Consider the following 24733-nt stretch of genomic DNA (forward strand, 5'->3'; position numbering starts at 1 on the left):
CGAACTGTCCAACCAAGAACTTCGTGCTAGATGTACAAAAGTTAGGAAGAGCAATTTCTTAATTGCGATTCAATGCAAATCACATTTAGAAAATAGCCATTCCTAATGTAGGAAACTCTTTTGAGTTTCATTAGTGATTTGTAGTGGGTCGCAAATAGACCTACCTCATGAACAGGGCCGGACTGGCGGTTGCGGGCACCGGGCAATCCCCCGGTGCGCCGCAAGGGTGGGGGCCAACCTCCCCCCGGGGGGTCGGCCGAGCACTTTGCCAGGGCCGGTTTTGGTTCCCAATCCGGCCCTGCTCATGAATATCAGGCCAGTCTCAATTTTCTAAAACATTAGGAATTGCAGCCGTCGCAGGGATGGTGGCCTGCTGAGGTCAGCAGACCACCATGTCTGTAATTGCTTTTAAATAAAGCAATCCTTTCTTATTTAGACACAGCCCGTGTATCTTAAAAGAACAAGCATTTGCAATGCAATAGGTCTCGCATTATTAAAGTTAGAGCTATTGGCATTGTAAATGGCAATGCCTTTTATTTATGTTTTTGTTTTTAAACATTTACAATGCTAATAGCTTAGCCCCTTCGCTGCGGGGGTAATTCCCCCGCTGTGCTGGGGGAGAGGGGGGCAGGGCGCAGTGCGGGAGACGCTGAAACATGTTGCAGGCAGAGGCGCTGTCATGGGAAGTTCTCATCGATAAACTCGGCTACGTGAACATTCCCACCATAGAGGCCTGGCCAGATGCTGGGCACAGCACCGCTGCTAGTGATTATAGCCGACAAGAAAGCCCAGCGGGTTAATGTGCCTGGCGCAGAGACGCCCGGTGCGTGTGTCGTGTTTTATCGAATGTCAGCAAGACAGCTCCGTGGATTAATGTGCCTGCCATGGAGATGTGTGCGTACGCATCCGGGTCCAGTTCCACTAAAACAGCTCAGAGGGTTGGCGTGCCTGTTTAGAGATCCGTGTGCAACAGGCACGTCAGCTCAGTGGGTTAACGTGCCAACAAGGCTGCGTGGTCCCGATTACACCTCATGCCTTTCGATCCTACCCCGGGGCAGGTGAGGCTGGGGGGCATCGGTACCTGAAGGTGGGTGGCGAGGCCAGCTGCATCCCCAGGAAGGGCGAGGATCCGGAGCGCGGAGAGGAGCCATTCCCTGGATCCGCCATAGCGGCGGAGACGGGGGGGAGGGGGCGGGCCGGGGCGGGGCCAGTGGGGCGGACATTACATTTATGAAAGTGAAGATACAAATAATCGGTGGGCAAATTACCAAAAAGAAATGCTCTCAGATCGCATTTTCCTTTGAGATCAATCGTATCATTTATTGTGCGTTTGCACAATATGGGGATGAACAGGGCACACAGGAATATTTTCCAACAACAGGCCTCTGTCAAAAGAGTACAGAAAGAACACGGCTCAGATTCAAAGAGAGCTACAGACAGCAAAAACAATATTAGCGGTCAACGAGGGCAAATCGTTATTGTCCAAAAGCTTATTGTAACATTTCCTATCTGTACATAATGCTGACTACTTAACACATCGCACAAAATGTGTCCGCTTTGGAAAACTGACCCTTTTGTTCACATAGGTTATGTGATCATACAATTCTACTGTGCACTTGAACATGTACACATATATGTTGGGGGGGGGGGTACATTACACATTGCATCATGATTATTTTATTCCATTATGAAGTAAATTGGTAATAAAGATGACCCTCCCCACCCCGACATGTTGCTCTATCGCACGCTGCAATACTATACATCCAGAAAGTTAAGCATTAGTTGGATAATCAGTAACTTTTCCGCAGTCGAGCAGTGTTGATGCGTTTAGGACCCGGGAGCGCTTCACTGCCTGGTGTGCATCAGATTCTGACGGTGACATTGTACGACAGGTTCACGGTGGGAGGACTGAAGCCTGCAGTGATCCTATCAGCTGCGGATACATGAAAGTGCACGAATCTCAGCCAGTCACCTGTAGGAGCTCGAACAGCATTGTTGTCTTCTAGAGCATCATTGTGAAAAGATCAGCTCTTACGCATTTATCATCGCATCACTTCCCTGACAAGCGCTCCACGGGAAGGGCAGTCAAGCTGCCAGCACAGGTGGCTTCATAGTTAATAAATGGGTAGACAGACAAAGTAGGGGGAACCTGGAGGGCAGAAGGCACTGTAACATTACACTGAAAAGCTAGCCTTCTGTGGATGATGATCTAAATGGCTGCTTTTGTAGGGCAAGAACAGCACGAAACATCACAGCACAGCTTGAAAAAGAAACGAGGGAGCTTGCCACTGTTGTAGATTACAACCCTTAATTTGTTTGGTGATTTGCTTCTCTCGAGCGTGGAACACACAGAAGAAGTGCTCACCCAAACAAGCTCAGTATCCGGGCTGGGAGGAGTGGGAGGGCGGGGGCTGCCTGCACATGCGCAACATTTCAAAGTTTCGTTTTGAGGTCGGAGCGCGAGCCCGGCCCCGGAGCGACAGCGAAGTGCCGTACCTGAAGTCCCGGGACCCAGGAGGGGGCCCGGGTGAACACCAGCGGGGAGACTGCGGGACCCCCAAGCCTAAGGGGAGAGCCCCGCATCTTGCAGGCATGGCAGAGCAGCTCGAGTGCTCTGCGAAGCTCCCGAAAAGCCCGAAGCCCGGTTAGGTAAGAGAAAGGAGGGGGTTGCCTGTCTGGGTGCCTGCGTGTGTGTGTGTGTGTGTGTGTGTAAGTAAGTGTGTGTGTGTGTAAGTAAGTATAAGTGCGTGTGCGCGCGTGTGTGTCTGTGTGCATGCATGCACGTTAGGCTGACTTGCTGGGAGTATGGGAGGGAAGTGCACGGCGCGGGACGGAACGTGCGCGTTCGCGCACACAAATCCGGCTTTCAAGCTCGTAACACCCTCTTGTCCTTCCTTCCCCCGAGACAGGCAACTATAAGTCTCCAGCCTGGACGCATCCTTCGGATGCTAATTCCAGGCGAGACCTAAAAATCATCTGTTACGTCAGTAATCACAATGATGCCAGGCACACCTTTTGCAGTGATTGGAAGAGATAGTGCGGTTGTACACATAGAATAGTTCCATTTGTGGAAGCCGCAAAGAACTATTAAAACTTTGACATTTTCTATGAGACATTGCAACAAATTATATTCACCACGGTGGTACATAACTCACTTTCCCTATTAACCAAATTTATGTTTTTTTTTGTAACACAGGGCGTGTTTTACTGTATGCGGAATACCAGTGTTACAAACCTTTAGACAAACTTTTGCGATCACACTTTTTCCTGACATCTTCTGACGCTAAACAAGGTGTTATGGTACATGATGACCTATGGAGGACATATAATAAAACAGAACATTGGCGATTATACTGCAGAGACCACCAGTTACATGTCACAGGCACGTTAACAAGTAACTTCCCCATTACTAGACTCTAAAATAAATCTAAACAACAGACCACTCGGCGTACTTTTGAAGAATTCCAACCTTTGCATTTATTTTTTATATAGACTTAGGGAAGCATGCAGAAAGAGTGCACCGGGTGTGTAATCAGGTTCTAGAAGGGCAGATTTTCGGCAGAGAATTATCCGGTCACTTACCAGCAATGTCCCACATCTGCAGTCGCACCACGGTTTCTGTGTTCCAGTTCAGCACCTTCAAGGCGAAGTCGACCCCGATGGTGGCCAGGTAGTGCGGGGAGAAGTTCTGGTGCACAAAGCGCTTGATGATGCCGGTTTTCCCCACTACGAGGTCCCCAATCACCTGGATCTTGTAGAGGTGCTCTTTATCGTGGCCCTGCATCTTAGCTCCTGGTCGTCCTGCAGACTGAGTTTGGTGGAACCCTGCCAGGGTCAGGAAGAATTACTGAGGGGGAGGGCAGAGAAGGGTAAAGGGAGAGTATGGCTAAGGAGAGAGCAGACCTGTCGATATTGATAGGAGAAGCGAACACGGGTGGGAGAGAGAGCATTTGGGATGCTTCTGCCTGAGACGGAGGAAGGGAGGTGAGAAAAGCATTAATTCGGTCTCTAGGCGAAAATTGGTTAGGCTGAGACACTGCTCCAATCGCATCTTTATTACATTTACAGGGATTACAGGACAGGCTGCCGGTGAAGATTATCGAGCAGCCCTTCCTCGCGAGCAGCCATGCCTGCACTGGGCAGGGGGAGGGGCTGTGCCCCTGCGCCAGAGACAGCAGTGATACCCTCAATCACCACTGTCCAGCGAATTACCAGCAAACAACCCTACAGTAGAATGCCCTGCATTAGGCTGCTTCCTTGTTGTACCGCTCCTCTGATAAAGGCAGGCACCCTTCACTCGTAAGGTCTCATTCTTATCCCTTTGCCATAATTACTTGGTGCCCTCTAAGGCCCATGTAATGCAACCCAACAACATCAGACAGTGCCTGGTACTCACCTGAACCGCCCCCCGCAGTGCTGGTATTGATCCCTGACCCAGTCGGCCTGGCACAAGCATTGCCCGCTTGCCTGCTTACCGGATTCATTCACGCAGGGCTTGTAGCACTCCTTGGGTAGCAAGGCGCCAAGCACAGCAGCGCTGGATCCAGACCCCCGCCGCTGCGGCCCGGGCACCAGGCCCCACAGCCAACAGGAGGCAGAGCAGGAACGTGCAAGGCCACCCAGGGGTCTCCGTGGCGCTGAGCCGTTGGAGGCGTCCATGCCGCGCCGCTCTGCTACCGCCGATTCATTTACAGGAGACACAAAAAGTGCTTTTCTCTTAAAATTAAAGACGCACAGACGGAAAGTGAATGGTTTTCCTCTCGACGACTCTCCTGGCAAATGGAATTTCGACTGATTTCACAGGAAGCAAACCGTTTTAAAAGAGTGAGATCGGGTTTAAAGGCAAGTTGCTAGGACTGAAAACGAAACCTTCCATGGGGCGGGACTTCCGTCTTCGGAAGCCCGCGCATGCGCCCACGGAGAGAAGCAGTGCTAGTGACGCGGGGCTCCCATGCCCGAAGGAGAGCCCCGCGGAGGCTGCAAGAGTTTAGAATGGCGGTAAGTGGGGCTGGGGGGGGGACGCCTGTATGTATGCGGCGGCGGCGGGGGGGGCTTGTATGGCGGCGGCGGGGGTCTCTGTATGTGTGTGTGCGTGCGTGTAGGTGCGCTCCTGTGTGTGTGCGGCGGGGGGGTGCCAGTGAGTGGGGGGGAAGGAGGGGGGTGCGCGCGTGTGTGTGTGCCTTCCTGCCTGCGTGTGCATGTGTGTATGTGTGTGTTCAGGCGTGTGTGTGTCTGTGTGCATGCATGCGCGTTAGGCTGACTTGCTGGGAGTATGGGAGGGAAGTGCACGGCGCGGCGCGGGACGGAACGTGCGCGTTCGCGCACACAAATCCGGCTTTCAAGCTCGTAACACCCTCTTGTCCTTCCTTCCCCCGAGACAGGCAACTATAAGTCTCCAGCCTGGACGCATCCTTCGGATGCTAATTCCAGGCGAGACCTAAAAAGGGATGCATTTAAGAAGAAAAATATGAAACTTGGGTGTTTGATATTTTAAGAATAGACAGTTATCCGTGGGACACCTTCCCGGTAGCGAATGGTTTACTGCCAACTTTCAATTGGCGGTAAATGGCAAATGTTTTGCAACAGCATTTCGGTCGCAAAAAACATTCGTACATACCATTCAAATTTGTTATTAGGAAGGGACGCCCTCAACATGTTCCTGCTAATACCAAATCGCAAAACCCAAATTGAACTTCGGAAACAAGTTACTGAATTGCAATTTGGGCTTTGTACACCCCATGAAGCATTTGCGGTCGCAAACGGTCCGATTCTTCAAACTGGGCCGTTTGCGACCACAAAAATGCTTTGTACATGTAACCCTTAATGCGACTCGAAATATTATTACTCTTTATAAAAATGAAGGGATACATTTTAATTTAACTAGCTTGTCTGTTGTTGGAGCTGATCTGTGCCCATTAAGGTGCCAAACTACAAACGTTTGTGAAAATTATATGCATTTCAACTGACAGTTTGGGCCTTATAAACCCATCCTCTCAGCCATAGGCCCACCTAGATATTTGTAAGATGTAACTACTTGAAGCTTTTTTGTATCCAAGTGGCAGGTAAAATTTGATTTCTACCTACCAAAGACCATTATCTTTGTCCTTGTTGTGTTGACAATCAACAGTTGTATTTTTATAGGCAATTTAATGAGTTGTGCCTCCCTACAGCAGTAAAGATCAGGATTATGGTACCATCTGTGTACTGCAGGTGAGAAAATGCCTTACCTATTAGTTTGGATAGGAGAGCGCACTTGTGTAAGATGGAGCCCAAGTCTGCGGTAAAAAAAAGCTGCAGTGGAGGGTTGCTAGTGCACAACTCCATGTTGGTGTAGATTTATCTTGCTGTGTGGATGCCGTCTCCAACTTTTACCACAATCCAGGTGCCCGTATTTATTGCTTTTAGCAATGCCCATACTATACCTTGCTGTGTCAACTAAAATTGGAGAATTTCCCTATTTACTCTGTCAAAAACCTGAGAGTAATCCAGAGCCCATTATCTCTTTGTTTGGTTGACTGTGCCATTAAACATACATTATCCATTGTGGCGCACTCTGTCCTGAAGCTGGTTTATTCCACTGACAGAATAACATTATTAGTCACCCAGTTTTGTGGCTCCTCTAGTAGCAGACTGGCACAGATATTTTCCTCTACATCCATTAGTGCATTTTATGCAATGAATGGATGATTGAACCGTTCAAAAAGTCTAGAATCTCTGAACAATTAATGATGGATGTGAAAAGTATCCGCAATAAGGATTGCGAAAAGATGGATTTATTTTTAGAGCATTAAGAGGTAGCCTACTGGGGCCAGAAGCCCTGGACCATCTGATTTAACTTATCAAGTCTGAGATTTTACCAGTATTGATTAAGCAATTATAAATATTCCCAGCTACATTTAGAGTGGATATATAGGTCTTACATTAAGTGAACTTACATGGGTAGTCCCTGTTCTGAAGCCACACTGTGTGTTCACACATTGTTCCAGCACTACAGTCCATTTACAATTTGACATCATTTTTAGAATAATTTGTTTTTACCCTATCTTGCAAGATAATCTAAGTGTTGCCAATATGCTACCTTTTAACTTTCCACAACTTTAGTTTGAACTGTTTTTTCAAATTTTGGAAATGTACTGTATGTTGGCTACTGACATCAGTTTTCAGAATAACTTTCTCACCTCCCTTTTGATTCCTTTGAAGATCCTTATTTCATTTGTGTTCTAGCCCTTCAAAGAGCTCACCTTTCTTTCATGATTCTTTGAACTATTGCTTATTAGAACCAGTAAGTTGGTTAACATTTTGAACAGGGGTCCTGTTTTTCCAGGCTTGTGGTTTCTGAAGCAGTCAAACACCTTACTTTATCTAGTATTTTTCCATATTGACTATTGTTGCATGGTTATCCTATCCAATCCCATTTTGTTCTTTTTAGACCACTGAGCCCTCCAAATTCTCAGTGGATATAATTTCTTGTGCCAGGAATATGTTGGCATGCCATTTTTATGACTTGAGGTCTATGATCGCTTTCTATGCTACCCCGTATCATCAAGTCCAGACAATGTTGGAATAAAGGTGTAGTAAACAAATAGTCTTGGACGGCCTCTCAAAAGCTTGAGTGAGCAGTAAACTTTATTGGTATATACTATTTTTTTCTGCCATTGAGGTCTAAGTTTGTTCTTTTCAATACTTGTATCTGGGATAGCCCAGGTATAGTTTTGCCTGACACACCATTCATTGTTCGCTTGGTCATATAACATATTATAGTCAAAATCATCTATTATTATCATGTGACCACAAAGGAATTCCTCTGATATCTTCTGGATTAATTCTAGTATTATGGTATCATGTTTGTTTTGAGTTCCAATGTGGGAGGAATATTATAAATTACATAATAACATTGTGGACTTATCAGTAATATCCTAATTTTCCAGTTGCAATATCCGGACATTACTGCTCCCCCTTTACTACTGTGTTGTATTTAATTCCATTTTCGTATCGATGAAGGATAAAACTGCCTCCTTAAGGGGACCTTGGGCCCACGCTTTAGCTAGTCTTGAGATCAAATCATTTAAATCCATCTACATACTTGGGTCCCGTCAGATATGTCTCTTGGAGGTAAATAATATAATTGTAAATGAACTCACGAAGATCTGGTTATTCATTGTATTTTTTCATAAACAACCCTCTCCCACCCAAACAAAATTCCGGGACAGCCTACCAAATGTATGTTTGCCACAACTGATGCTGTTCCTCACCATCTGCGTGAATAGATTGACAGGTCTAGGGCACAGGTCAACTAACTGGTTCCTCTTCTTGCTCATTCCTATTTCTTGGATCCAGTATCTACTGTGCTTTGGCTTTTCATGCTTTATTGATTTGCTGCATTTTGTTCCTGCATTCTTAAGGCAGCTGCTTTCAGTTGTGCTTTAAGATAGCAGAAGATATATTCGGCATGGTAACATTTTAATACTTGGAGCTTGATTTCCTTTGTTGATATTGAAAAATCTTAACATTTCTTGGATAGAATAATAAATCTGGAGGTAAAAATTTCCTTGATCTTTATGGTCGAGAAAATTCACCCAATGGATTCTGTTCTTGGTTTCACATTGTGCTTTATAAATATAGAATCTTAAAACAGGCCCTTTGTCCACTGTAATGACCAATTAGTGATGGAGAGACTGCTTTCCAGATTTCGGCGAAGGCCTCTTCGTAACACACGTGAACATGGATAAAGTGCTCTTAAGGGGGCCAGCGAGTGTAGAGCGAAACAGTTTCTTTGCCAAGCCCTGCAGGTTTATCAATGACCAATAGCAAAAAGTCTAAGATGTTGCTTGTTTTGATGATGTCAGCGGTGGTTATGAGGTCCACTTAACATCATTCACTCTACGGACCCTTTAAGATTGGAATTTCCCATTTGTGAAACTGGTGACACATTACAGTGGTCCTCCCGCTACGTTCTTAGCATGCCAGTTAAATGTCAGATCTTTTTCCTCTTATTGAGTAATGTGGAGATTGCATCAACGAAACTTTTTTTTTCCTGCTTCCAATGACACTAAATGATTCTTTCTGCAAGTACTGATCAGCTGATATTCATTCAGTCTGATAAAAGCGGCACAGACTCGTAAATCACGCCATCATAGCTTATTATAGGGAGCATTCACCAAAACAGAAAGGCAATATCTAAAATTCAATCATCGACATTCTTTCAACAAGATATTTGTTGTTTTTTCTTGACTTGCAACATAACCTAAAGAAGATGATTAAATATGGGTAATGCATATTTAAAAAAAATCTCAAAGGCAAAATAACAATTGGTTACTCTTTTTAACACAAGCATCGTGCCAGGTCCATCCATGAAAAACAAACCAAAGAGATGTTAATTTGTGCTGATGCTTTTTTGGGAAAAAATGCTAAAACATTTCTTCACACATTTCACCTTTGATCTTTTGACGGATGAGTGACAAGAAAGAAAATAGACTTCTGTGTTTCAGGGTAATTTTTTTTATTTCTTTTTCATTCTTTTTTTTTTTTAAAGCTCCACCCCGCCCTGCCCGCCCCAAAAGTGCAATCTTTGTACTCCCATACATTTTTTTAAGGACAGCGTTTACTGTCCAGCCACCGGAATGTATCCGTTGGGGTCTGAGCTTCAAACAGGTTTTTCGCATTCGGCCCCTTTTGCACACACAGTAATGAAAACGCAGAGACACTACTGCTCTAACCAAGTGCCCCAGCCTAATTCACCATTACCCAATAGCCAGGGAAAAACAAAAACAGCAACATGAGAAAGAAACGCTGCCAAGCCCCCCAGGGGTGGGCAGCTCCCTCTTCGATCTCATTCCCTGCACATGTGATTCGAGAGAGAGGAGGGTGTAGACACAATCCCATCTGAACATGACTGTCAATAAGTTGTTGTGAGACAGTCTAGTGTCGGAACCACGTACAAAGTGGCTATGTGCTGGGGGTCTTGGTCAGTAGACTTCTAGGTTTAGCAAAGCAAGTTTTAGGGGGTTACCCATGGAAAGTTTTGAAGGCATCTATAGAATCTGATGAAAATAGTGAAAATGTAAAATCAGCAGTGTGGCAAAGGGGTGCACAGGCAGATTCTAGACAATAAGTTTATTAGAAAGTATGCTTGTTTAAGCCCAATATTTAAAAAGCAAGGAGCTTGGGCACCATGCCCTTCTTCTTCAGAAACCTGTGATCTGATTTGCAAATGCAATGGGTTGGCGGAATGTGCGCTAGGCATGGACTGTGTTGTTTGTGAGCTGGATGTGAATAGTGCTCTCACAATATGGCTTCTATATTGGCTGTGATCTCAGAAATTGACTTGCCTGGGACATTACAAGGCGTTTTGACACCCTCTGTGAAGTGTAATTGTTTTACCACAGTCGCCTGAATGCTATCTGGCCCCGCCCTGCAAGCAGTGCCATTGGTGGCTGCCTGTACTGTCTTGTTCTAGAACTAGCCATGTCACCAGCACATGTATTATGATATTACAATGTCACTTTCAAGTGGATTGCGATGTCAAAATGTGACTCATACACGTGCTGTGTTGTCACAATCCGACTGGTATGCAGACAGCGATTTCGGAAGCGACGTACATAAGATGTAACATTACAATGTGACCTGTATATGATTTGTGATGCCAGAATATGGCTTTTAGGTAGGTCGCGATATCATGGGACTTCCAAAGTCAAAAGGTGACTCGTATGCAAATTGTGATGCCAGGATGTGACGTGCATAGATACTGGAAACAGAACTAGGCCTGTGCATGGACTGTAATGTCAGATTCAGCCATCTTTATGCACTAAGTTGGCAGGATGTGTATTCTACATGGATACAAACATGAATCAAGTTCTGATATCACAGTTTTCAGGCAGTGCAAATATGGTCATTTTAAGGGCTTCATATAGTTCCAAGTCAGTGGTATAACATTTTACATCATAAACCATTCCTAACGCTAGCAAATCTCATCAACCCGAGTCATTCTAGCATTTCTGTGATCATTTACATACACCATGATGCCAATTTTCTCTATCGCTTTTGCCCAATGGACTGTGATCATAACCACGTTTGGCAATGCAAACATATAATGGTGGGCAAGCGCTCACATCTGCAGGAAATGCATCAACAGGGCTAGAGAGACCTAGGCAGCTGCAGAGGGCTTTGGCTATGAAGCTAGCTCAGCAGCATCTGAACTTACTAGTAAGAATCTTAGGCATAGCAAAGGGTTAAGGTTTCACACAAAATGCTGCCACACCCACAATTTTTTGATCATGGTTGCAGGTTTCTGCACAAAGAGGGAACATACTTTTCTAAAAAGCAAATATAAATTTAAATAGATTCGGAAAAAAAAATACATATTTATACACCCCCATTTTCTCCCCGCGGGATTAACCCCCACGATTCAAATAAATAAATAAATACAAGAGCATTTCCATTGGGTTTGCTTGGGGTGGGAAAAGCGCAGATTATCTGCTTTACATTACCCAGAATTCTTTGGGTTGTCCTGCCATCTTGGATAGGGATTTGGAACCCCATGCCCACAGAACAAAGCTAGCTCTGGGTAGTGAAGAGCTGCCTTGTTTTTTTCTTGGTCTGTTTTCATTTTTTTTTTGGACTGATGTTCTCCTGTACGTCTCATGTCCTCGGCAGACGAAGGATATCCCCTCCCCCACATCACTATAAAACCTAATTTCAAAATAGAACCTCTTAAAGCTGAAGCATCTTGTGAAACACACAACTAAAGAGACATCTGATTATGCAACAGATTCAGCCACCCTCCAGTACTGGTCCAACCCACCCTTTTCTAACCCTATATCCCTCAAACAAACCCCCTCCCCCCTGTGCAAGAGAAATACAATTTTCACTGAGCCCAAAGGACCCAGTTAGGGCTAAGAAGGACCCTATCTCCCAGTGGCTAAGAGACTGCATCAAAAGCAGCTAGACAGTGGTGAGGGCAGTTTGCCCTGCACGCAACAGTGAAACAGAGGGCATCCACCCACACGCCCACCAATGGAATCGCCATTCAGGCACTTGCGATCAGAATCTCTTTCGGGAACAAGAAACCTCTTCCCCATGCGCTGGCAAAATATGCAGCTGTTAGAAGTGCTGTCTTTGAGTTCTGCTGACGGTTTGGTGTGTGCAGCCAAACAGCCATACTAGCAACAAACTCAAAGATCCACTCCCACCTGTGGTCAACAGATAGCGCCCCTTTCATTTTGCATGAATGATGGTTAGTCCTCGTCCCCTTCCACCTTACTATCATACAATATTCATCGCCTTGTATCATAACGTAAACGGACCCCTTCTCGCCTTTTAAAGCATTCGTTCCATGTCGATTAGAAAAGAAGAATATCTCGCTGACCAGCAGTCCAAGAAGTCTAAGCTCCTCAGCCCACACTCCGGGTGGTTCTCAAGTGGGTGTCAACTGGGAATGGTTCCTCTGAAGGCATTCCATCCTCAGAACATGTCTCAACCAAGAACAAACCAGATCACACTAGGGATGTTTCGCTACTCCTAACTCTGCAGATGCCTTATGGGAGGTTCTCTGGAGAGCTCTCCAGGGATGGAAGGTGGATGGACTTTGGCATTCGCTGTAGATCTCAGTAGGCGCACGCGTGCAATGTACCTGCGAACAGGCGAAGCCGAGGGGTGAAGTTTACAAAACGTGCTTCTAAAGACAATATGTTCCGGCTCTCCATTCTGACTTTCTGCTCGGCCTGGAAGATACATTCAGGTTTTTCTGTACTTTTTTTCCTTCAAGCAAGAGGAATACACAATGGGACAAGAGACTGAATGCTCCTATGAACCCTAGGTTATAGTCCAAGAAAGAAAGAGCGTTCGAACTATGGTGTGGGCGATGGTCACCCATTCCCAAAGACCTTCAGATGGCTGAGTTACTATACGCAAGAGCAGGCCTCAGAGTATGCAAGGGTCCACCAAGAGGACTCAAACTCCAAAAGCCTCAAATTGTGCCCCTTTCACCTGGATGCTGGGCATCTACATTTCTGGTGTCAGCGGGATATCGCTTCCGACGAAGAACTCCTACCCAGACCAACAAAAAGCCCACTTGAACGAACTGTGGGAACCACTTTGTTTTCCACTTTGACCGTTCTTTCCGTTTCAAGGCTCGCTTAAAAATCCAACAAGACAATCCAGGCAAGACCTGAAGGCAAGGAAATTCCATTAAATGGATGAGTACTTTTAGAAACCCAGAGACCACAGCGTGGAGTGAAACCTGTACAGGTGGCACCAGGTACATAAACAGCCAACACACACTGAAAGCACTCTTCGAAAGACAGGCGACAGCTGTTTTGATCCTTTCTGTACCAGGCAAACACATCCAGTGAGCTGTGGTTGATAGAGACGTGTCAAGAAAGGTGATAGCTATGCAGAGTCTCTGGCAACACTTTACCACAACCTGATTTTTTTTTTTTTTTAAATGAACATTAAAAAATAAAAATTATGAGGAACAAGGATGCTATCGAGGCTCAACGCGGTCATCCAGTGTATGCTGCGTTACTACTGACTGGGTGGTGGCGATAGGTTAGACCTGTCAGACAGGCTAAGGCAGACTGGGCTTGGAGATGTGTGGAACCACCCCTGGACATGAATATTGGAGGGGAGTGTTCACCTTTAGTGCAAATGCCCAGGATTTGTGCTAAAGTGTTGCCTACACTGACTCCAGTTAATGCTCACAGATCGAAAGCTCCCACCCACACACACACATACACACATCTGTTCCCCAGATCCCAAATAAAGGTAAAAGCAGTTTATCAAAAGGAAGCTATGGTATCCCCAAAGTGTACGCCACATGACCAAACTCTCCTGATGTGTTCCATTTTTTGGGATAACGCGCAACTCGTTGTGGAGAGAATTTATAGGGAGGAAAGAAGGTTTTACTATTTTCTTCAGAGAGCAATCCCTATGTTGGTCTTGAAATAGAAAATTAATTCTCATTTGTGGCAAATCACCTTTGCCTGAGGAGATTTCTTAGCATCCCACAAACTCTCAAAGGCCAATCTTTAGAGTATGTCAACAGAATGAAGAGACCCACTACAAATTCTGCTTTGAATTGGAGGTTGAGGAAACAGGAAAGAGCTCACGTTGCCCCTGAACTAAGGTAGGTGGAGAGCAATCAAGGGAAAGGTGTACAAGGTAAGATGAACACGGTGTAGGAGAGGTAGGACACTGAAAGCACAAGAGGATATCACAGCTTCCGGTTACATTAGGAACCTCAAGTGACTGTCTATGTACAAGTCCACACTCGATTTGCATATGCGGTTTTCAGCCAGTGCTTGGCATGAGGGGTCCCGGGATACGCTGGGTGTAAGGAGGGCCGGCATTAGTTTAAAGCGCAATAGATTAAGCTTAATGCAGCCAACACAGGTGCCTTCCTCCAAAACATATGCCACAGGTGACAGAACTATTGAGATCTACTGGGCAAGGCCTGGGGTACAGGATATCACATTACACATTTCAGTGACTGGCATAATTGCCAAAAATTAAACGAGTAACACAAGATTCTTATTTACCATGGCTGAGGGGCTAAGGTGTAGAGAATTGAGCCATGCAGTCTGACAGCCTGCTTGGGCCTTGGATGTACATCTATCTGTTGCTATGGCAGGTGTTTGGGTGCAAGAATAAGGTCTGTGAGTGATTGAGTTTGAAAGAGTTACTGGTAGTTTGTGCGTATAAATGTGTCAAACTCAAAAAAAGAGAGTTCACAAACCTTTTGGTTTGGAAGCTGATTGATGGTATGCTTGTCTGTCCATGTAAGAATTAACATCTGTGTGTGTGTGTGCTTGTGAGTATAGGTGTGTAAATCCACATGTGTGGGGGGCAGGTTCAGGAACATGCACAAACGCAAGTTGTTTGGTCTTCATGTGGTTATTGTCTTATCTCTGAACTGGTGAATCCGTAATGCATGCATCTTTACTTAAGACTGCTCTTCTGTGTTATTGTTTGTATGTGATGGCCTGTGGGTGTGGTGTGCTTGTGTGGGGAGGTGTCCTTAATACATTTGGCAGTATGATGGTCTGCCTCAATGTGCGATTTAGGCAGTCTGTAGATATTCATTTGGTGTTTGCCTGCCTGTAAATGTGGGTCTGTCTCACTGTAAATGTATGGTTCTGCTTTTGTGTTTCCATCCTATACCTCCATGGGGTTGACTGTGTTGCCTTTGACTAAGTTCAAGGTCCTGCCTGTTAGTTGTCACCCTTTCTCATGCAGGACAATAAAAACCATGAGAACACAGGCAATTGCTAGGGTCATGTATAGAGAAACCTCACATATCTTTTGTTCCTACACCCACAATTGTGCTCATCTTTACAGGACATGGAGTCTTGTCAATGAGGACGCCGCAATGGGGCTCACAAGCGAAGCCATCTAACTGGCCCATTAAATGTCTGTACTGCCTATGTGGATCAATCAGGGTCTACTACGTCTGATGTCATCCACAATACAGGCAAGGACTGAAGCTTTCAGAAATTGGAAAAACTCTAGAGGGACAAAGACAGCAGAGTAACATATGTACATCTGGTGTTTTTAAGAAATAGCACCTAGTCCTTTGCACAATTTCCATGGGGTTTCACTAGGAAATTCTTCAAATATGTGGCTGAAAATTCAGCTAAGACCTAAAAGGCAACTTCTGTGTGTAAGGAGAAAAATCTCTCTTGGGGATCACCTGATGTAGTGGACAACATTTGAAGACACCAAAAAATTCAAATATAACCTCGCTCAATCAGATTGTCTGCCTTGAAAAATCTATTTGGGCGAAACTTATGCAGAGCTATGCCGAGCCAAAATCCGAGTGGGATTCAGCGTGTAATCATATGTTTGATTCTTAAAGCTTCACATGCATCCTCCATCTTGAAGTAGCTTTGAGTCTGCATTTACGGTTCCCAAAGCACTGTGCTTCCCCAAGGTAACAAATGGATATCCTCGTTTTGTTTGAGGCCTCAGCGCCTTTCAACAAATAAATAGATGTATGTAAGGAACAGGATAGGTTCTGGCCTGACGGGAACACATTGAGCTGAAGGAAGGCTTAGACTTGACCACTTCCACTATGTCCGGCAGACGAAGAGGCAACAACATGTGAAAGTACTCGGCGGCATCAGCCTTGCACCCTGGGTCACAAGTTTTGTGTCAGATGATTAGTAAACCTTGACTAATTCAGTTCCCAGCACTCATTACTTACATTGTCACCAGCTTAGAGCAAAAGGGTCTTTTGACCACAATCTAATTCCCTGATTCTGCAACGATATCACCAGCACAAGTGCAAACGCACCCTTCCACTTCTTTAAACTCTGCCTCAGCCTATATTATAATAAGCACCAGGCCCCACAAAAAAACAACCATTCTGCGCGTGAATCAAAACAGGTGGGCATGTTGGTTCGGCCAACTGGAAATTGCAAAGCCAACAGGCAGGACTTGAAAACTTGAGTGATCTTTTTTGAACCACCACCGGTATCACCTGTATCTGTCAACGGCAGCCATGTTTAGGGTTGTGTAGGTACTAACCTGCCTGCCTCCCCCCACATTAAAATTAAGACCATAGGTTACAGTGCAGACTGGCTTTTCCCAACCTAGGCAGAAAGAAGAGTCGGTCTGCCCTAGTGTAACCCAATAGGCTGAAGCTTTACTGAGAGCTACTGGAGTGTCGGAAGGAGGTGGGATTTTGAATGCGTCTGGGGGTACCCTCTTTGCCAGCACTGGCTGTAAGACATTTTTTTAAAAATACAATAAAAAGGAAAAACAATAAAAACACAATAGAACCCATAATTCCTGCCTAAAATTTCAAGCCTCCTTTAGAAGTGCAATCCACTGTGAGGGGTCAGATAAAAGTCACATAAACTAATTAGCACAAGCCTCCTCCCCTTTTTTCTCCCCACAAACCTCCCCCCACCCCTTCCAACCACTATTTTCTCTGTTTCCCATATCACCTGCCCACCCCATATCGCAGAGTAGAAAAATAAACCCCTTCTTGCTTTGCTGCTCTTTCTATAACTTTTCTCGCCATTTAATGGTTTGTTTTATATATAATTATATATATTTAAATATATCTGTTAAAGTCCACTTGTAAACACCCTCTCACTGAGGGTTAAGATAAAGGGAAAGCCATCGGATCGATACAATCCCTACTACTAAGACTCAATAGCTTTATATTGCTTTGGAAACATGCCACACGAATCCTTCCCCTACCACACAACACACTCCTCTTCTGATCCACACAGTCTTTCCTCACACTCAAGTCCTCCCTACTATCCTCTTGTAAACCAACCCTAAGAATGAAATGTACTCCGATTTCTTAAATTCGCTAGCAATAGACTCTGGGAATAGGGAGTCTGTAAATATGTGCCGCTATGGTACAACCATGGTGTAGGCAACACAAGGCTTCCAAACCTGGGCTTTCCATTTACAAACAATTGTAATTTGGTTGTGTTGACGTAAACCAAGACTACTGAGCTGAGATCTCTTATGATATTCAGTTCTGCGCTCTATCAGCTATGGAAAACGACATTCAGTGCTCCGTCGTAAACATTCTCAATTATTTGAGAGAGAAGTGCTGACCGCTAGCGTTGCTGGACCTAGCCGAGAAAAGAAAGGAGGATGAGCACCGAAAGCTAGAGGAATGAATTCTTGACATATCTCATAATACACAAACACACAACTGAGCCCCATCTTTTAAATATACTCTTCAAACCAGGGCAGGTGCCAAGGAACCTTCCCCTCGACGTGCATAGAAACTTCAGTAGAGAGTTGCACAGGAGGATTATTTCACACGGTTTCTGTGTCCAACAAATTTTCTGTAGGGAAAAACAACTGAAATTCCATGCATTAAATTATAAAACGTGGGAGGGTGTAAGCTGATTCATGAAAGTTGCCTGAGCTTCTATGTTTCACCCTACAGAAAATCTTTAGATGACTATATTGGTATTGCAGGAACCCCCACCGAGTGCTGCAACCGTGGTAGGAGAATCCTCACTAGAAACTCCTTTAGAAACGCGGAAGGCCTCTGAGAATCTGGGGTCTATTTCTCAGAGCCAACCCATCACCAAGTTATGAAAGCCATCACCTTAACTTTGGCCCTCTTTCCATCCAACCTTCCACCCCCATATTTTCATGACCCTAGAAACCGACTCCTTTGCTAATTATCCCCACCCCCCAAGAGTTTTGCCATTTCAAGTAAAGTAAGGGGGTTTTGTTTGGCCCACCCTAAAAATAAAATCTAGTTTGCAAATAGCCTTCCACTGATATGGGCAAGCAAGATGTCTTCCAAGTTTGTGTGTTACGAGAACACCTTTCTCATAAAAATATCATTGGCTTCAGAACAAGCACCCTCTCTCTGTCTGTTAAAACGATTTGAACAGTCAAGATTCTTTGAAGTTGGGAGAGAGACAGTCAAGATACTACCGTTATAAAGAGGAAAGTGCTAATTAGATTTTGTGACACCTCATTGTACATACATATATATATATATATATCTATTTAAATTTATATATATATCTTGCTTTTTTGGTTTTTATGAGAGTCTTGGGGCAATTTCCCCAGATAAGCTCCCTTCTACATTCTCTCCGGCTGGAGTTTCATTTCTGGAGCTATTCTCAAAGTGCATTTCTTGTCCAATTTCACGGCTGTCCTGCGCCACTGGTTGCGCCACTGGAACTGGGGCGCCCAGGCCTCCGGGGTTTACTGGTAGCGCGCAGAGCGCTAGGCCGCTGACGTCTCTCACCCGGGGCTTGCGACCCCGCCGGGATGGAATCCCGTTGCAGCCGTCCTTCTTAAGGTGCCTGTGCAAGTGGTCAGACCGGACAAAAGTCTTCAGGCAGCTCTCGCACTGATAGGGCCGCAGCCCCGTGTGCACCCGCATGTGATTCTTCAGGTCGTAGTTGTGAGCGAAGGCAGCGCCACACTGCTGACAGAGGTAGGGCTTCTCCCCAGTGTGCTTCCGCATATGCACCTTCAGCTTGTCTTGCCTGTTAAGAAAGAAAAGAAACAGCATCTGAGCATCATTCTTTGGACACAACTAACCAATATGACACAAAGTGACAGACACTTTCCTTAGGTTCCCCAACTTGGCTACAACATGGACAATAGTAGCCTCAAATTCAGTAACTCTGGTGCAACATGAACAACAATAGCACGATTCCCTAACTCACCTGAAACAGACAGACACTATCTTAGATTCTGATAGATACATCTGCCTTGTGGATTCCTCACCTTGTGAATATCCCCCTTGCGCCAGCAACGTTCGGAAAATTCTTTGTAGCACGCCGGCGTGGACGACGTCATAGGAGCACGGCATCGCGCGCGACTCCGTCTGACGTCACCGACTCCTTATTAGACCTACGTTGGCGTGATGACGTCAGTTCCCTTTTTTCCGCGTCGTCGACGCTAACGGTTTCTGGGATCTTCTGCGATTCAGATAGTAACTTGTTACTATTTTGTGTTACTGTTTCTCTGTTAAGTGTTTCTTCTTCGTCGAGGATGTAGTCGAGGAAGACGGGGTTCAAGCAGTGCGGATCATGTGCCCGAATGATGTCGATTACCGATCCGCATAACGATTGTTTGTGGTGTCTTGGATCGGACCATGATGTTAAAAACTGTCGATCCTGCTTCAAGATGAACCCTAAGGCCTTACGAGAGCGGGAGGCTAAGCTTCTACTTGCAAAGGTAAAAGGAAGAGAGACTGGAAGGTCTTCGAGGTCGACGTCCAGGCACTCGATGTCGAGACAGAAGTCGCGATCGAAGTCTAGGTCGAGATCGGCTTCGAGATCGAGGTCCAGAGCGAGGTCGAGATCCAGAGAGAGGTCGAGGTCCGGATCCAAGTCGGCTTCGGGTCATGCTTCGGGTCATGCTTCGGGCTCCTCGAAGAAGAAGCACAAGAGGAGAAAGCATAGCTCAAGACATCACTCTGGTAAAGAGTCTTCAGATTCGAAGAGGAAGTCTCGAAAACATCATAAAGACTTCGTATCTCCTTCTCCTTTACAGTCTCTTGGAGGTTCTCCGGTTCCGGAGCAAGAACCGGATCCGGAGTCGCACCATTCTTCGGAGCATGAAGGAGAAGAGGAAGTTCCTCGGGCTCCGACTCCGGTGGAAGACCCTGTAAATCAAGAGGGCCAGGATGAACCGATGCCGGAGCAACCTCCTTCGGAGCAGCCAATGGGTTTGTACCCTCCCTTTCCTGGTCCTGGGCAGGACCCCTCGCATTTCCTTAATGCTATGTTTGGAGTTTATGCGAGAGCAATGTACCCCACTGGTGCACCGGCTGGTCCCATGGGTCCATTGTCTTACAATTTGGGCATTCCTCAGGCTTACGCCCTGGCTCCTTTTATGCTGTTCATGTCGGCGCCTTATACACCTTGGCTCGGTACGGCGCCACCGAGGTCATCGACTCCGCATACGGCTTCGCCGGCTCCGGATCAACCTCGTGAGTTGGATCGAGGTGCCACGCAGGTTCGTGAGTCTCGTTCTCCAGCTGCCCCCCGGCTCCTCGTTCGGCGCCGGATCCGGCTCCGTCGGAGTCTTTACCGGATCCGTCGACTTCGGTTCGTATGGAGTGGTCGAGGCGCAGAGCTCAGCACCTCTTGGAGGAAAAGAGGTATGAAGATTCTGATGTAGAGGAAGGTGAACTTCTGGATCAAGGGGACTGTTTTGAGGACCTGCATAGTGCTAGTGGCCTAGAACTTTCTCCTGAGTGGGGTTTACCATCAGTTTCTGATGCACCATCTAAAGACGTGGCACCTTACCATGTTGTGATTAGGAAGGCTGCGGATCTGCTCAATCTGACCTTGCCTACTGTTGAGTACAAACCTAACATCCTCACAGAGGTTTTACACTCGCCTTCATCTATAATAGAGCCTACACTTCCATTTACTGAGGCTTTGACTGAACCAATAATGGAGGTCTGGAAGAGACCATTGACTGCTCCTGCAGTTTACAGGTCTGTGGCAAGACGTTACAGGGTGGCGCCTGGTGACCCAGAGTTTCTCTCTTCACATCCTTCTCCGGAGAGTCTGGTGGTACAGGCCGCTTGTTCCAACAGATCTGCAGGTTCATTTCCTCAAGTGCCAGCAGACAAGGACTCTAAGAAATTGGACCAGTCTGCGAAAAAGATTTTCTCCTCAGGTAGCATGGCTCTAAAATCAACTAATGCTACTTGCCTGCTAGGGAGATATGTTCATGCACTGATGGACTCTGTGAAACAATTGTCATCTAAGCTTCCAGAGGATGATAGAAAGAACTTCAATGAAGTAGTCTCCGATACTCAGGCTGCAGCCCGCTTCGTAATTCAGAGTGGCATGGACATGGCGGACTCTGTTGCCAGGATTATGGGCTCTACTGTTGCCACCAGAAGGGCCGCATGGCTGAAATCTTCTGATTTTTCAGCAGATGTACAATCCACTTTAATGGACTTACCATTTGACGGGACAGGCCTCTTTGAGAAGAACACGGATGTGGCTTTGGAGAGATTCAAAGATAGCCGGGCTACGGCAAGGTCTTTGGGCCTTCAGGCTAGAGGTTCTGCCACTAGGAAGTTTAGGGGATTTGGTAGATCCACTTTTCGTTCCTATAAGCAAGGCCAGCAGCAGCAACAGCAGCAGCAGCAGAACCCTTTGTATAAATCATACAGAGGTAAACAAAGGGGCCGTGCTCGTGGACACCAAGCTTCCTCCTCCTCTACTTCCTCCTCTAATACCCACCCCCCACCTACAACAGCAAAGCAGCCCTAGATCCGCCATTCTGGATCATGCGGGTCCGGTAGGGGGTCGGCTTACTCATTTTCTACGGGATTGGGAATCGGTTACATCAGATCTTTGGGTTCTCAATCTCGTAGAAAATGGGTATGCACTTCCTTTCCAGGAGTTCCCTCCCAATTACCCTCCTTGCCAAGGTTATTGTTCGGAGGACCACCTGCTTCTCTTGCAGGAAGAAGTCATTGCACTGTTCCGAAAAGGTGCGGTAGAGGTGGTTCCAGAGCAGGAAAGGGGTCAGGGGTGCTACTCCCGGTATTTTCTGATCCCCAAGAAGGATGGCAGGTTATTTCCAATCCTGGACCTCAGGATTTTGAACCTCTATCTCAAGCAGGAGAAATTCAAAATGCTCACACTTGCACAGGTTCTTCAAGCGCTGTTGGAAGAAGACTGGATGGTGTCGATCGACTTGCAGGATGCGTACTTTCACATCCCAATCCTGAAGTCGCACAGAAAGTATCTCAGTTTTACGGTGGGATCGCAGCACTACCAGTTTGCGGTCCTTACGTTTGGACTTTCTACTGCGCCTCGAGTTTTCACCAAGGTGATGGCAGTGGTGGCTGCGCATCTCAGAAGGTCGAGGATTCCTGTGTTCCCCTATCTGGACGACTGGCTGATCAAGGCAGAGTCGCCCGAGAAGGTGCTCCATCATCTGCAAGTGACATCGCAGCTGTTGTACAGATTGGGTTTTTCGATAAACGTGCCCAAGTCTCACCTGGTGCCCTCCCAGCGCAACCTGTTCATAGGTGCGGTACTGGACACTACTGTATGTCGTGCATTCCCTCAACCTCAAAGGATTTGCGACATACAGGAAATGATTCCTTTATTCTACAATGGAGCAGTTGTTCCAGTCCTGAAGGTCCTTCGTCTACTCGGTCTGATGGCTTCTTGCATTCTGTTGGTCAACCATGCACGCTGGCACATGAGGGCACTCCAGTGGTGCCTCCGCAGGGGCAGTGGTTTCAACACAACGGAGATCTCGGGGAGTCAGTGAGTATCTCCAGAGAAACTGCAGCAGATCTGTCATGGTGGAGTGTGGAAGGCAATCTGTCTCAGGGAAAGCCTTTCCATCTTCCTCCATCGGTTGCCACAGTGATAACAGATGCATCCACTCTCGGGTGGGGTGCTCATCTGGGGGATCTGGAGATCAAAGGTCTTTGGTCTCCGGAGGAAAGGTTGCTTCATATCAACCTTCTAGAGTTGCGGCCGATACGTCTGGCGCTCAAGGCCTTCCTCCCTTCCCTTCGCGGTCAGTCGGTTCAGGTCCTGACGGACAACACGACCGCGATGTGGTACATCAACAAGCAGGGAGGAGTAGGGTCACAGTGTCTCTGCAGAGAGGCTCTGCGTCTCTGGTCCTGGGTTCAGGATCATCAGATTTGTCTGATGGCAAATCATCTGTCCGGAGTTCTGAACGTTCGTGCAGACGTTCTCAGTCGGCAGTTCTCTGCCGACCACGAGTGGAGGCTTCACCCGGAGGTTGTTCACGACATCTTTCAGATGTGGGGGACTCCTCGTGTGGACCTGTTCGTCACTCGCGAGAATGCTCACTGCCTGTCATTCTGCAGTCTCCAGTATCCGATGCAAGGAGCTTTGGGGGACGTGTTTCACTTGAGTTGGGGAAATCAACTCCTTTACGCGTTTCCTCCCATACCCTTGATTCCTCGGGTTCTGAGGAAGATTCGCCAGGACCGGGCTCAAGTCATATTGGTCGCACCGGATTGGCCAAGAAGGGTGTGGTACACGGACCTTCTCCACCTCTCCTCTCACCCGCCGCTCCGTCTCCCTTTCAGGGCAGACCTCCTCTCTCAGATGGAGGGGCAATTTCTACACCCCCACCTCCAGACATTACACCTTCATGCCTGGAGATTGAACGGGGCAACTTGAATTCCTTTTCTCTCCCTCACGATGTGGTGGATGTCATTCTTTCTGCCTGGCGTGACTCCACTAAGTCCATCTATTCGTATAGGTGGTCTAAATTTGTCTCTTGGTGTAGGGAGAGGGATGTTGACCCTTTGAAGGCTCATTTGTCTGACATTTTGCAGTTTGCTCTTTCTCTGGCGCAGCAGGGATTTGCTGTTGCCAAGGTCAAGGGGTATCTTTCAGCCTTATCTGCATTTCTCTGTTTGCCGGATCAGCCCTCTCTTTTTAAGTCTCCAGTGGTTTTAAGATTTTTGAAGGGTCTCACTAATAAGTTCCCTCCTTCTCCGTTTGTTGTTCCTCATTGGGATTTGAATCTTGTGTTAACCTATTTGATGGGTTCTCCCTTCGAACCCTTGCACAAGTGTCCAATGAGGCTTCTATCTTTTAAAACGGTCTTTTTGGTTGCAATTACCTCGGCAAGGAGGGTAAGTGAGCTTCAGGCTCTTAGTTCCAAGCCCCCGTGCTTGACCATTCATGCTGAAAGAATGGTTCTCAGGACCAGGGCTGCTTTTCTTCCTAAGGTGGTAACTCCCTTCCATCTAGGACAATCCATTACCCTTCCTACCTTCTATCCTCCCCCACACCCTTCCAAGGAGGAGGAGAGGCTTCATCCCTTGGACCCTAAGAGAGCAGTTAGTTTCTATCTTGATAGGACTAAAGACTATTGTATTGACGATCAGCTCTTCGTGGGTTTTGCTGGCTGCAAGAAGGGCAGAGCGGTGCACAAGCGCACACTTTCCAGGTGGATAATCCTGTGCATCAAGATTTGCTACTCCCTGGCGGGTAAGGACCCTCCTGAGGGTATTAGAGCACATTCAACTAGAGCAAAGTCTGCAACATCTGCTTTGTCTAGAGGTGTTCCTGTTGAGGACATTTGCAGAGCCGCGACTTGGGCCTCCCTCCACACTTTCGCGAAGCACTACTGCTTGGATACCGAGGTGAGGAGGGACGGCCACTTCGCGCGCTCTGTCCTCCAAGATTTCCTGGTATAGAAGAGTGGACACCCTCCTCCGGGAGTGGGGACTGCTTTGGGACGATATTCACAAGGTGAGGAA

The 24733-nt window shown here is 46.6% G+C and overlaps 2 protein-coding genes across 6 annotated transcripts in view; one reads left to right on the forward strand and one right to left on the reverse strand.

Moving 5' to 3' along the window:
- CREB3L3 (cAMP responsive element binding protein 3 like 3) overlaps window positions 1-24733 on the forward strand; it is a 448824-nt gene that overhangs the window by 15737 nt on the left and 408354 nt on the right. The gene's annotated exons all lie outside the window — the stretch shown is intronic.
- ZBTB7A (zinc finger and BTB domain containing 7A) overlaps window positions 9481-24733 on the reverse strand; it is a 139816-nt gene continuing 124563 nt past the window's right edge. For both annotated transcript variants that reach the window (XM_078669261.1, XM_078669262.1), the window contains one exon: window positions 9481-18977. In XM_078669261.1, the coding sequence (XP_078525387.1) occupies window positions 18524-18977 (454 nt within the window). In that variant the 3' untranslated portion in view covers window positions 9481-18523. The remainder of the gene's footprint in view (window positions 18978-24733) is intronic.

Source organism: Lissotriton helveticus, chromosome 12, assembly GCF_964261635.1.
Source record: "Lissotriton helveticus chromosome 12, aLisHel1.1, whole genome shotgun sequence".
NCBI classification, from domain to species: domain Eukaryota; kingdom Metazoa; phylum Chordata; class Amphibia; order Caudata; family Salamandridae; genus Lissotriton; species Lissotriton helveticus.